The 12,367-nt window shown below is 19.0% G+C and overlaps 3 protein-coding genes across 3 annotated transcripts, besides 41 other annotated features; 1 reads left to right on the forward strand and 2 right to left on the reverse strand.

The window, feature by feature from the left end:
* Window positions 1-92: part of a sequence feature (AT_rich) that runs on past the window's edge.
* An 88-nt stretch (window positions 93-180) lies between these two features.
* Window positions 181-358: a sequence feature (AT_rich).
* Window positions 359-412: 54 nt separating this feature from the next.
* Window positions 413-464: a sequence feature (AT_rich).
* A 51-nt stretch (window positions 465-515) lies between these two features.
* Window positions 516-564: a sequence feature (AT_rich).
* A 22-nt stretch (window positions 565-586) lies between these two features.
* Window positions 587-647: a sequence feature (AT_rich).
* A 238-nt stretch (window positions 648-885) lies between these two features.
* Window positions 886-955: a sequence feature (AT_rich).
* Window positions 956-1,308: 353 nt separating this feature from the next.
* CMU_030740 (transmembrane amino acid transporter protein, putative) lies at window positions 1,309-3,000 on the forward strand (the record flags this gene model as incomplete). Its single annotated transcript, XM_002142889.1, has 1 exon — window positions 1,309-3,000. The coding sequence occupies one exon, from the start codon at window positions 1,309-1,311 to the stop codon at window positions 2,998-3,000; it is 1,692 nt and encodes a 563-aa protein (XP_002142925.1).
* Window positions 1,551-1,609: a sequence feature (AT_rich).
* Window positions 2,126-2,190: a sequence feature (T-rich).
* Window positions 2,327-2,372: a sequence feature (AT_rich).
* Window positions 2,386-2,450: a microsatellite.
* Window positions 2,819-2,843: a sequence feature (AT_rich).
* A 167-nt stretch (window positions 3,001-3,167) lies between the features above and the next one.
* Window positions 3,168-3,206: a sequence feature (AT_rich).
* A 50-nt stretch (window positions 3,207-3,256) lies between these two features.
* Window positions 3,257-3,319: a sequence feature (AT_rich).
* A 33-nt stretch (window positions 3,320-3,352) lies between these two features.
* Window positions 3,353-3,505: a sequence feature (AT_rich).
* Window positions 3,506-3,579: 74 nt separating this feature from the next.
* Window positions 3,580-3,861: a sequence feature (AT_rich).
* Window positions 3,862-3,934: 73 nt separating this feature from the next.
* Window positions 3,935-4,087: a sequence feature (AT_rich).
* CMU_030750 (uncharacterized protein) lies at window positions 4,080-5,483 on the reverse strand (the record flags this gene model as incomplete). The annotated part of the gene is made up of 1 exon (XM_002142890.1): window positions 4,080-5,483. One exon carries the CDS (start codon window positions 5,481-5,483, stop codon window positions 4,080-4,082), a length of 1,404 nt encoding a protein of 467 aa, XP_002142926.1.
* Window positions 5,335-5,373: a microsatellite.
* Window positions 5,389-5,459: a microsatellite.
* A 251-nt stretch (window positions 5,484-5,734) lies between the features above and the next one.
* Window positions 5,735-5,803: a sequence feature (AT_rich).
* A 47-nt stretch (window positions 5,804-5,850) lies between these two features.
* Window positions 5,851-6,111: a sequence feature (AT_rich).
* A 59-nt stretch (window positions 6,112-6,170) lies between these two features.
* Window positions 6,171-6,257: a sequence feature (AT_rich).
* A 179-nt stretch (window positions 6,258-6,436) lies between these two features.
* On the reverse strand, window positions 6,437-6,994 carry CMU_030760 (uncharacterized protein; the record flags this gene model as incomplete). The annotated part of the gene is made up of 1 exon (XM_002142891.1): window positions 6,437-6,994. One exon carries the CDS (start codon window positions 6,992-6,994, stop codon window positions 6,437-6,439), a length of 558 nt encoding a protein of 185 aa, XP_002142927.1.
* Window positions 6,735-6,783: a sequence feature (T-rich).
* A 362-nt stretch (window positions 6,995-7,356) lies between the features above and the next one.
* Window positions 7,357-7,414: a sequence feature (AT_rich).
* A 56-nt stretch (window positions 7,415-7,470) lies between these two features.
* Window positions 7,471-7,766: a sequence feature (AT_rich).
* A 113-nt stretch (window positions 7,767-7,879) lies between these two features.
* Window positions 7,880-8,172: a sequence feature (AT_rich).
* A 22-nt stretch (window positions 8,173-8,194) lies between these two features.
* Window positions 8,195-8,217: a sequence feature (AT_rich).
* Window positions 8,218-8,253: 36 nt separating this feature from the next.
* Window positions 8,254-8,316: a sequence feature (AT_rich).
* Window positions 8,317-8,382: 66 nt separating this feature from the next.
* Window positions 8,383-8,509: a microsatellite.
* Window positions 8,510-8,524: 15 nt separating this feature from the next.
* Window positions 8,525-8,705: a sequence feature (AT_rich).
* Window positions 8,706-8,753: 48 nt separating this feature from the next.
* Window positions 8,754-8,955: a sequence feature (AT_rich).
* A 64-nt stretch (window positions 8,956-9,019) lies between these two features.
* Window positions 9,020-9,193: a sequence feature (AT_rich).
* Window positions 9,194-9,736: 543 nt separating this feature from the next.
* Window positions 9,737-9,786: a sequence feature (AT_rich).
* Window positions 9,787-9,814: 28 nt separating this feature from the next.
* Window positions 9,815-10,015: a sequence feature (AT_rich).
* A 23-nt stretch (window positions 10,016-10,038) lies between these two features.
* Window positions 10,039-10,190: a microsatellite.
* Window positions 10,191-10,215: 25 nt separating this feature from the next.
* Window positions 10,216-10,418: a sequence feature (AT_rich).
* A 49-nt stretch (window positions 10,419-10,467) lies between these two features.
* Window positions 10,468-10,503: a sequence feature (AT_rich).
* A 303-nt stretch (window positions 10,504-10,806) lies between these two features.
* Window positions 10,807-10,972: a sequence feature (CT-rich).
* A 258-nt stretch (window positions 10,973-11,230) lies between these two features.
* Window positions 11,231-11,281: a sequence feature (AT_rich).
* A 58-nt stretch (window positions 11,282-11,339) lies between these two features.
* Window positions 11,340-11,377: a sequence feature (AT_rich).
* Window positions 11,378-11,580: 203 nt separating this feature from the next.
* Window positions 11,581-11,877: a sequence feature (AT_rich).
* A 213-nt stretch (window positions 11,878-12,090) lies between these two features.
* Window positions 12,091-12,111: a sequence feature (AT_rich).
* Window positions 12,112-12,367: the final 256 nt, after the last annotated feature.

Raw genomic sequence — 12,367 nt, forward strand, 5'->3', positions numbered from 1 at the left:
ATTTATTAATAAAACAACATTATAACTTACTTAAATTAATATTAATTTTTCTTATTTATACAACAATATACTAAAATTCATAATTATTAAATGAATATACTTATAGTAAAACTTCTAACATATCATGTTATCAAACTGATTATAATTTGTTATAATAATAAAGGGGAAAAATGACAATAGTATAATTTTAATCATACATTACATTAAAAATATTTTTATTATATTTGAAATAATAAAATATAGTGAAAATGATTTATATTTTATAGAGTTGTATTTCTAATAACTTTAAAATAAAAATTTCTATGAATATTATATATCAATAAATATTTAAAGAAATATATAAAATATATTTAAATTACTTTTTGTTTGCCTAATATATATGCTAGAAAATATTTAAAAAGATACAAAAGGCATTAATATCATAATAACTTATTTCATTATTATTTAAAAACTAATTTTATTTTCATGAAAAGTGTATGTAAGAATATAACTAGTTATTTTAGATTTACTTTTTCTAAATATAGTAATAAATTTTATAAAATGTGTTTAGATTTTAATTATATTGTGTTCCAAGCAAAATTGTCAGTTTTATTAAAAAAATGTTAATAATAGATATTAAAATAAGCTAAATTTTAAGAAATAAAATTCCACTTTAATATCTTTATTTTTAACTATTTTAACAAACATTGTACATAATATTTTAGAGATAAATAATACTATTTTGTTAAAGAGTATTATCTGATTATTAAAAATATATTTCATTAACTTTAAGAGAGATATAATGTAACTTATTTAAAAATTCTGAAGAGTTACTGAATAAGGAAACTTTTGAATATTATTCTAGCTTTATTTTATAGCTTTATTGATATAATCTTACCTATTTGCAAAATAAATAAATAGTTCTATAATTGAATATAATATTAAGAATTTGTAAATATATTTTATAGAAAAATAAGCTTGTATATTTAAATAAATGAGTAACTAACTAAACAAAATCTGTAGATTTATTATATATATACATACATTATTTTAAGAAAAAAACCCCTCCAATCTGAGTCATAGTAATATAGACCATAATTCAGAATAATTTTTTTTATTAACTTCTTTTAATCATTTAAAAATAGTCAACATTAAAATTCTTATAAAAACAAGATATAACCAGCCGCGTGGACTATCTACAAGGTTAAAGATAGTTGTAATGCAAAATTGGGTAATAATATCCCTATAAAATTAAAAGCTTAAGATTTATACTAATACTTCAATTTATAATTAGATGTTTAAAATATCGCATTGAAATAAATTTTAAGAATGTATTCTGAGGAGTTAACTAATAAACAAGATACTAGTGCAATCACAATTAATGAAACTTTTGAAAGTATCGAGACATCTAGTAAATCACCAGGATTGGAAGATATTTCAGATATTTGTAAAAAGAATATTATATATGTTGAATTAATAATAGGATTTGTAACTATATTTAAAGCAGCAATAGGAACAGGCATTCTATTTTCTCCAAAGGCATTTGCAAATTCAGGATATGTTTCTGGTACTTTTTTAATAATATTTTATTGGTTTATAAATGTAATATCAATATTTACTTTATTAAAATGTACTAATAATATGAATTATTCTTATTCAGAAATTGCAACATTAGCAATGGGAATACCTGGTCGTATAATGGCTGATTTAGCCATTACAACTACAGAGATTTCTTTTACTATAGTTTATATTTCATTTATAACAGATAATATACAAGATATAATAGCAGGAATTTATAATTGTTCAAACAATTATATGAATTATAAACCAGCATTAATAACATTTATTCAACTAGTACTTTATATCCCTTTATTATGTATAGATAGAGTTCAATCATTAGGTTTAATAATGATTTTGGCTAATATATGTCTTATAATTGGGATTTTATCAATAATAATATATTCATCAATAGAATTGTCAAATAACATTTTAAATGGGAAATCTCACTTAATACCATTATATACAAACCCCAATAATGCAGCTGGATTTATCGGCATAGCTGCATTTTTATGGGTATGTGCACCTGTTGTATTATCTTATTACAATTCATTGGAAACATTAAAGTCAAAATTATTGTTTAAATGGGTATACTTATTTTCAATATTTTTAGTATTGATTTTTACTCTAATATTTACATTTATTTCTACTTTTGCATATGGAACTAATGTATTTTCTCCAATAATATTGAATTTGCCATTTACTGTACCAGCTATTATTGTAAAATTACTTTATATATTATCTGTTGTATTTTCATTACCATTACTACTATTTCCAGTTAAAGAGATTGTAAAAAATTATATAATTTATATTTTAAGATATTTTAATAATAAAATCTTAAAACTTTCAAATAATCATAATATAGAAATAAGTAATAATAATAATGATAATAACAATGATAATAATAATAATAAACATAGTATAAATGATTATGAATTAAGCTACAAACAGGTATCTAGTAGTATTAGTACTATTGATTTTGATAAAGATGAAAATAGATTAACATTAACTAATTCAAATAGAAATAATCTAACTATTTTGGATAGGTTGAAAAAAGTGTTATTACATTGCTCCATTAAAATGAATAAATCTACTAATAATAAAGTAAAAAGTATGGAAGATAATAATAAAAGAATTGTTCATATCTATTCTTCATTAATAATGATATTAGTTTCTATATTTTGTACTACCATGGGATATTCATTTCGTAATTCATTAACAAATTTGGTTAATATAGTTGGTGGTGTATTTTGTGTCCCTCTGAATACTATTCTTCCATCTCTATTTTATTTATTTATATTTAAAAACAAATTGAATTTAGGGGTTGTTGTATTTCATTCTTTAATAATTTTAATTGGAATTTTGACATCTATCCATGTGATTTGGTATTCTATTATAAATTGGAATGTAACTAGTGAAAATATGTGCAGCTTGATTAACTCAAACAAAACAATATATTTTTAATCTACATTACGACCCAAATATATAATCAAATTATCACTTTAATTATAAACTTAATAATGTAAATAGACTTTATGAAGAGGAACTTATGATAAACTGAAGTTTTATTAATAAATATTGAGTAATTGCAAAATATATTTTACGAAATGGATGGTCTTTGTAGTTTGAAGTTATTAATTAAGTATAATGTTATTTAAATTTATTTATTTCTTACTAGAAACTTAGATTATTTATTTACAATGATATTATAGATAATCCCAATTATTATTATTAAAGTTAATTTCATTATTACTTTAATGAAACTATATTCTTATATTTATTAGGTGTACTAGATATTATAATAGCATAAGATAACTATATTATTAATATTTAATACATTATTCATATATTATTTAAAGTAACTTGTAATAAGTTTATTAAAGTTATTATATGTATTCAACAATTTTGAATAAATTATGAAAAATTATCGCTAATTTAATATAAATTATCTTGTAATTAATATATTATTGAAACAGTTTAGTATTGTACTGAATATAACTGAAAGAATTAGATAATATATCATTTCAAAAGTCATCTTTATTCTTAAATTATAATATATTTTATAAGTATTTTAATAGATAAATGAGATCTTAGTTTTTTTTTTTTTAGTAAGAAAAAATAATATATAAATATTACTAACAGAATATATAATCCAGTATATTTAAAAATTTATTAAAATTTACTCAGATAATTGATCTAAATTAATTATCTTAATAATAATTTTAAATATAATAATTTAAATAATATTTATTTAATCAAAAGTTAATAATTAAATCCAATCTTGTTAAATAATTTAATATAAAAAAATAATTATCAATATATTTTCTTTACTTAGCTTAAATATTTAAATATCTTGAATCTTCATAATATACAATTTTAATTAAAATAATCACTTTCCAAATATAAAAAAGTTTAATTTTAATAGAATCTTGACAATTATAGTATTATAATTTTCAAAAAAGAAAAAAAAAAAAAATAAATGCGTTATATCTTTATTTAAGATACTTAAAAAGTAAAGAAAAAAGATAAATTTAAAAGTATTATTAAAATAGACCTTCCAAGAAAGAAATCCAAGAAGATGTAGCAGCAGTTGTTGTTGTTGTTATACCTTGAAGTGAATTTGATGTATTAGAGTTATCTTCTAAAGATTGAGGGTTTTGAATCTGAGAAATTAATGAATCTAGACTTGAAGTAGGAATACTAATAGATGGAGACATCCCAGATTTTAAAATCCAATATGTTAAAGGAATATAACTTGATGTTCCTGTCATTATAAATTTTGTTATTGGAGAATTTGGAATTTTTAAATTTCCAATCATTGTATTTTGAAAGGTTACAATCAAATTCAAATATGATAAATTAGGCTGAGAAGTTGTATTTGTATTATTAGAATACCTATTTGCAATTTCTAGCTGTTTAACATAAGCATATCTTAGTAAATCTGTAGTTTCAGAAGAGCTCATCCATGATTCAGAAGATTGGCTATCAAAACAACTAGAACTAGAAGAAAATAAACATGGAATATTATTTATATTTAATTCAAGAACATTTAATATTTCATCAGATAAAATAAATATATCACCATCCATCCAATTACCTACTAAAATATTCTCTGATAATGTAACAATATTACTATTAATAGAACTTTTTAATGATATTGTATTTGCTGTAAATTTAATTGTTGCTATTTGTTCTGCAAATGAATATAATTCCATTGTTATAGGTAAATGAGTTTGTTGTGGTAATATAAAACCATATCTTAAATATTCATTATCTTGTGAAAGTCCATTACCTTCTCCAATTGTAATTTGAGCACTTTTACATTTTTGTTCTAATTCTAAAGTACAAGAATTCGCTATAATATTACTAAATCCTTGATTATAGTACCAAGTTGTTGATATAGGTGTACCAGATTCACTAGAAAGTGATAATGATACTGGATATGTATTAGAATTTAAATTAACTAAATTAGCAAGTGGAATTAAATTTTCAGATACAATTAAATAAAACATTGCACCTATCCATGCTAAAGTTAAATTAACAGAATTCATAGATTTCCATTCATTAGAATATGAAATAGTATCGAATTGACCATTATTAAAACCATACATTTTTCCACAACATGTATTAAATTTAATTTGACATATATTTGTCCCTGAAGAATCTGATGCAGAAATTACTAATGGTTCTGAACTAATAGTACTTACAGGAACAATAAATGCAATAGAACTATCTTGTGATTGTATACTACTAGGAATTGAATAAGATGTTCCTGTTAATATAATCTGAGGAGGTAAAGTTGTTGTTGTTGTTGTTGTTGATATTGCTGTTGTTGTTATAGGAAAATTTGTTGTAGTAGTTGTAGTAGTCGTAGTTGTAGTTATAGGAACTGAAGTAGTAGTAGTAGTAGTAGTAGTAGTAGTTGGAGTACTATGATGCGAACCCATAATCTTAGTATCTAAATAAGCTCAATCTTTTTCTTTTTAATAGTTGCTGATTTATTATCAATAGAATTGTAGTAAATAAGTGCACACACAGTTAAACATGTCATTGCATATAGACAAGACATGCCATTAAATATTACCTTAATGTCCATCCTTTAACATCCCTTAACATCATCTCTTAACATTTAAAATTTAATATTAACAATCTAAAAAAGAATAATGTTTCTTAGATTTACATGTTAAGTTTTGATTTCAATTATTTAAATTATAATAAATTGTCATTAATATTTTAATAATATATTTTAAATCTTATATGTTATTAAGATCTCTAGACCAATCTATTTTCCTTTTTTCTTTCTTTTCTTTTTACAAATATTTTTATTTTATACTAATTTATATAAATTATATATATGTGTATTGTGATCTTACAATAAAATTATTATAATTATCCATTATAAAATATAAGTATATACTTTGATATTTATTATATATTAACTTTATTTAATTATGATTACAACTAAATAGTAATTAGTACATAGAATAATCCAAATAAATAATATAAATACCACTTTATTTTATTTATTTCTCCTAGTAATAAATTAAATATTATCTTTAATAAAATATTTAATTACATGAGATACTTCTACCTACTCTTAAATATCATTAGTTAAATCCAAATTCTTCCCATTCTTTTTTTTCTTTAATTTTATATATTTGTCTAATATATATTAGTATTTATTTTCTTAATAAAAATATATAGTTAATATTGTATTAAAACACACTTTAATTTATCAGAATTTCGGGACATCATAAGATTTTATAATTTCGGTATATTTGCGATATAGTTTCTAAACATATTTTGATTTTCTCTAACAATAATTCAATTTATTTTGATTTATTTACACTTATCCTCTATTTATCTTTTACTCATCTTCTATTCATATTTTACTCATATTTTACTCATCTTCAATTTTGAACGAAGCTTCATTAATAATAAAATCCAAAAGGTCTTCACTTTCATCACTTTCCTCCTTTATAGTTTCCATTATATAGTCCCTACAAATTCTTTTTTTCATTTTTTCAGCTTTAATCAATTTCATCTCTAAAACTCTCAATTCTAGCATTAATGCTGAAATTTGTTCTTTTAATAATGAAATCTTTTCTTCAAGTCCTTTTATAAGTTCTCTTCTATTACGAGCTTTTCTTCCATTATAACTTATATTTTGACCTTTACTTCCACCAAAATTAGATTGCTTTTTTTTACTTTTTTGTTTTTTAGGCTTAGTTTTTTTTTCTTCTTTTTGATTAGAATTTATTAGGGACTCTAGTTTTTTTTTGACTCTTTCAATTTGCTCAACTAATAGAGTACACTCTTCACTTATCTCTTTACCTTCACATTTTTTTTTATACTCCCTTTCTAATAATGACAAACGATGTCTAAGACCATATATATTACGTGCATCTTGTTTCATTTTATTTATATCTTTAGATATACCAGCAGTAAGTTTAATCATAGAAGATATTATATATACTGGAGATTTATATTTGAAGATGCTTAAATTAAGTAAAGTCAAATATAAAAAACCAAGTAAAATAAATTTAGTACAACATATCTTGTACATTGTACAAATAGTCGAATTTATTATTATTAACATTGAAATATAAATGTATATATAGCGGCTTGTAATATTTCCGAAATATTAATAAGAATATTTGGATAATGAAATGAAGTTTATTAAAAAAGTAGTCAAAATGAGATATACTTTTTTAAAATATAAAACATGAATATTCTTAAACTAAAGATTGAGATGAAGATAAAGTAAATATTAAAGATATAGCTTTTGATTATAAATAATAAATAGGCATAAATTGTAACATTAAAAATGTAAATTCTATATTTATTCTGTAATATATATATATATAATTATAATATAGTACTTAAGACAAATGATTTCAATTTGCAATATATCCCTAAATCTTTTTTTCTCTCTTTTTAATATTTATATAATTATTATGCTTATATATTTATCTATTAAACTAAATAATATAATATAATATTGACTTGTATATTTTATTCTTGAATATTAAGGTTTTATTTTCTATTTGTAATTTTTATTCTAACATTATAAAATAATGATATATTGAATAGCATGAACTCATTAAAATAATATCTTTATTATGTTATAATTAACTTAAATAATTAATATTTGATAATATTTATATTAATATTAAATACTATTAGATATTGGATTACATTTGTTATTTAAATAATTATTAAATATAAAACAAATTCAGTTTTTTCTAAATGACATTAGAAAAAAGTTATTTTGAATATAGTTTGTAGTTTGTATTTATGGTAATTAATTAATTCATCTATTATTATTTATAAAACACTAGTCAAATATAAATAATATATATAATTTTTAATTATATTTTGATGCTATTATATAAATTTTATAAGTTGATATATTTTATTATATTAAAATGAAAATATAAATCATATATAGTTAGTACATTAATAACAATAATTTATCATATTTTTTATTCTATATTTTCTAATATTATTCAAAATTAAAGATAAGAAATTATTTAATGTAATTATTTCTACATATTGATATTTTTAAGTTGAATCCTATCTAATTCAAGTATTATTAATTGATTAATATTTATATAAATGAAAATAAAAAAAAATGAAGAATATATCATTAACTACCAATAAATATAAATTAAAAATTTTGTATAAGATGAACTATAAAGTTTTATAAGTGACATGAAATATAGAAATTTATATATATATAGTTTAAAAGTAATTTCAATTTCTTATTACAATATATTAGAAAAAGTAGATTTCACAAGCTTTTAGATACTGCTAGCTATTTTAATTATATTATTGTGAAATTATATATAGTGTTAATAATAATATATTTATATATTATAAAATACTGTACTATATAATAAAACTGAAATAATTTATTATTATTAAATATAATATATAATTAGGTAATAAAATAAAAATAAAGATGTAATATTAAAAAGTTACTATGAATATTAATAAATTATTTTTGTTCTATTTTATAGTTTGATTTTGATATATATTAAAATATCAATAATTTTAATTGTTACTATAATAAAACATTGTGTTATTTTTATTAAGTTAAATTAAAATATAAAAAACATATAATGATATTAAATGTATAGATTTATAACTTTATTTTGATATTTTAAGCCATTATTTTGTGATAAAAGTATTTATTTGTTCTTGTTCAATATCAGTTATAATAATAAATATTAATTTAAGATATATATTTTTTGATGGACTTCTTTTATATAATAATTTTAAAGTTATCTTTATGGAATATACAAAGTAATTTAAACATATTTTTATTGCAAAGTGTTTTATTATTAATATTAATAAAGTAATATAAAGTTAAATTATTTTAATTAATAATGAATTAGAAATACATTTTAAAATATTCCTCATGTTTAACAAACATATTCGATATTTATTAAGAATATAGTTATTATCAATATTATCTCACTAATAATGATAATTTATTTAAACATAAATTAATAATAGTCTAGAATATAATAAATTTAATAAATAAATAATAAAAGTAAATATTGAAATGATATACATTTATTATTTGAGTAAATAACTTAATATTAATTAGGTATTCTTATATTTAATTGTAATTTTTTTAATAAATATAATTGGTATTTAAACCGAATAATTTATCAAGAGTAGTTAACTTTATTTTATAAATAGTTCAAAAATGAAAATTTTTCTTTCCTTTTTTACCTATACATTTTGTATTTAATTAACGGACTTTAGCAAGATCATTCACTCTCAGTTTGTAATTGACTTAATTCTTACTAAACTTTTGATATATTTATATTTTAGAATCTTTTTCTCTTAGTAATAATTTCATTTTCTTAGCTAAACTACTACAAAAAAATATATTTTTTGTTCAAATCTTTTGGGACTAAATTCAGGTTAAAATTCTAACTTCAATTTATCTTGCTTTATTATATTCTCATTTTACCTTCTAGTCCATATATAATTAATTGAAGAATAGATTAACTAAAAAAATCTTTTTGATATTTTTAAGTTATTTGAATAGAATTGTATAAATAAATGAGAGTTGGGATTGAATATTTGAGATTGAGGATTTATATTTAAAAGATTGAGTATTAAGATAATGAATATGTAATAAGATATTGATTTGATATGAGTGAATAATAATAAATTATGAGGGTTTAATATTAAGAATATAATAAAATATTAAGTAAATTTATTTGATATTTTCGTTTGTTTTGATAATTAAGAGAGAGACTTTAAATAATTAAATTATATATTTAAATAATTATTTTAAATACTAGATATTAAAAATTGATCCTGAAAATCTATAAGTATGATTGATTTATATCTTATATTATTAAATTGAATATTTTTTATTTTTGTCATTCTTTTTTTTTTAAAAAAAAAAGATGAAATATTTAATTAAGTAATTTTTTTTCTTAATAGAATAAATATACTAGAAGTTTAGAATTTTATAAAAATTAATATCTAATTATATATTTTAATTAATTTTGTGAGTTTATTATTTTATTAAATAATTTAATTAAATAAATTATTCTAAATTATTAAATATAATCCTAAGTATTTATTTTTTAAAATTATTTAATTAAATATTTAAAATTAATAATTAAAGACTTGGTGATATTGATCTAAGTGTAAATATAATATTGAAATTATTTATATTATTAAAAAAAAAATATTTTACTACTTTTATTTTTTTGTTATTTATTTGAATTTTTGATTTAAATATGAATTAATTTAACAATATAAAATAATGTATAATGTATAATACGAGGAATATTATATACACAAATATAAAACAATTATTATCTAGTATTTTTATTTATTTTAATAATTTTCTCAACGATGTAATTTTATATTTTTTTTTAGCTTTAGTTATGTAATTCGATTTTAATTTTTTTAAATCATATTCTAATTTTAATTCACTTATAGTTGATTGTAATATTTCATTTACTTCTAAATCATTAAATTCTTCAAATCTATTTATTTCATCTTCAGCAAACCCTAGTAATAATTTAAATAATTTAGCTATATTTTCTTCTATATTTCCCATATATTCTTTTATATTTCGTTGATTACTTTTCAATATTTTTATACTATTTATAATGAAGTTAATTACTTGATATAATTGTATATTGCAATAACTTTCAAGTTTCTGTATTTAAATTTCTTGAGATTGTCCTATTTATTGATTTAATTTTTCAGTATATTGCTTTTCAAATTCAATTTCTTTTTTTATTTGTTTATTATATCCTGATTTTTCTTTTCTTTCTATCTCTTCTTATATTCTTTTAATATTTATAATATTGTGCATTTTTCTACTCCTTTGATTCTACTTTCTAATTCTGTTGTATCTTTCTCTTCTTTCTTTTTATTTTCTATTTCTTCTTTTAATAATTGAGTTGTACTTTTTGTGGATTTTGTTTTCATCTTTCTCTTATATAGCTTGTATTTTTCTGTCTTATTTGTTTGAGTTGACTTTTAATTCCGTTATATCTTTCCCTTCTTTATTTTTCTCTCTTCTATTTCTTGTTCTAATTAATGTGTCTTGTTATTCTTTTTCTTTTTTTAATAGTATTAGGTTTACCAAGATTAGGTTCTGATATGAGTAAATAACATATGATGAATATTTGATTGAGTATATAATTGGATATTTAATTATATGTATTTAGATAAATGTTTATAAAATTTATCAAAAATTGTCATATTTTGCATTATTTAAAAAAAAGTGATACAACTATATATATTTAGGATTGATGAAAATATTAGTTAAATAAATGTATTTAAAAAAATATATCAAGGAATTTGTTGTTTAGATATTATTGATAAATTTGGAAGTAAATATTGTTTGATTTATGTAACTTAAAAATGAGTGCACTATGTGAAATTATTATTGAGTAAAATTGCAAAAAGTAGTAAATGGTTGTATAATTGAAAATGATTTATGATTAAGAATAAAAGAATAGAAATGTGTAGAGTTAATGAATTAATTGATTTATGAATAAATAAATTTATATTAAAAAATATGGAATTGAGTTTAATAATTAATAAATGAATATTATTATTTATAATTTTAAATTTCTTGATGAATATAAACAGAATGATCTAAGATTGAATTATTAAATGGATTAAAAACATAAATTAGGGTTTATATATTTATACAAAAAAATGTTGAAATATTATGTAATTTATAATTAATTGGGAATTGGAATTTTTTCAGAAAAAGAAAAAAAAGATATATTTAAATATATTTAAGAAATTTTATTGTAAAATTAATTTAATTAGATAAAATTTTTAGATAATGAAAGATAATTACTCTCTAAAATTGTATTTCAAAAAAAAAGAAAAAGTGATAAATATAATAGAACAATGATTAAATTAAGAATAAAGTCTGGAGAATTGAATGAAATATATTTCAATTATTTGTTATTATATAAGTTAGATTGACACTAGATTATATAGGATTGGTTTAGTAATATGAGATATTTGATTAATTAATTAGTTAGAGACTTTAATATTATATTTAATAAACGACATAATCAAGACAAAGTAAATTATACAAACTATAAATTTTAATTATATCTAATTAGCAACCTATACAAAATATTAGCAATTTTTACATAAACAACATTCTGAATCTTCCCCAAAGAGAATATAGAAGAGATTTTAAAGATTGATTTTTTTGATTAGATAATTTTGATGGTTCATTTGGTTTAATGTGAGGTGCAGATGATTCATCAGATGGTGGTTGTTCAATTGGTTTAATGTGAGGTGTAGATGATTCACC

Source organism: Cryptosporidium muris, genomic scaffold, assembly GCF_000006515.1.
Source record: "Cryptosporidium muris RN66 scf_1106632373437 genomic scaffold, whole genome shotgun sequence".
Taxonomy (NCBI): domain Eukaryota; phylum Apicomplexa; class Conoidasida; order Eucoccidiorida; family Cryptosporidiidae; genus Cryptosporidium; species Cryptosporidium muris.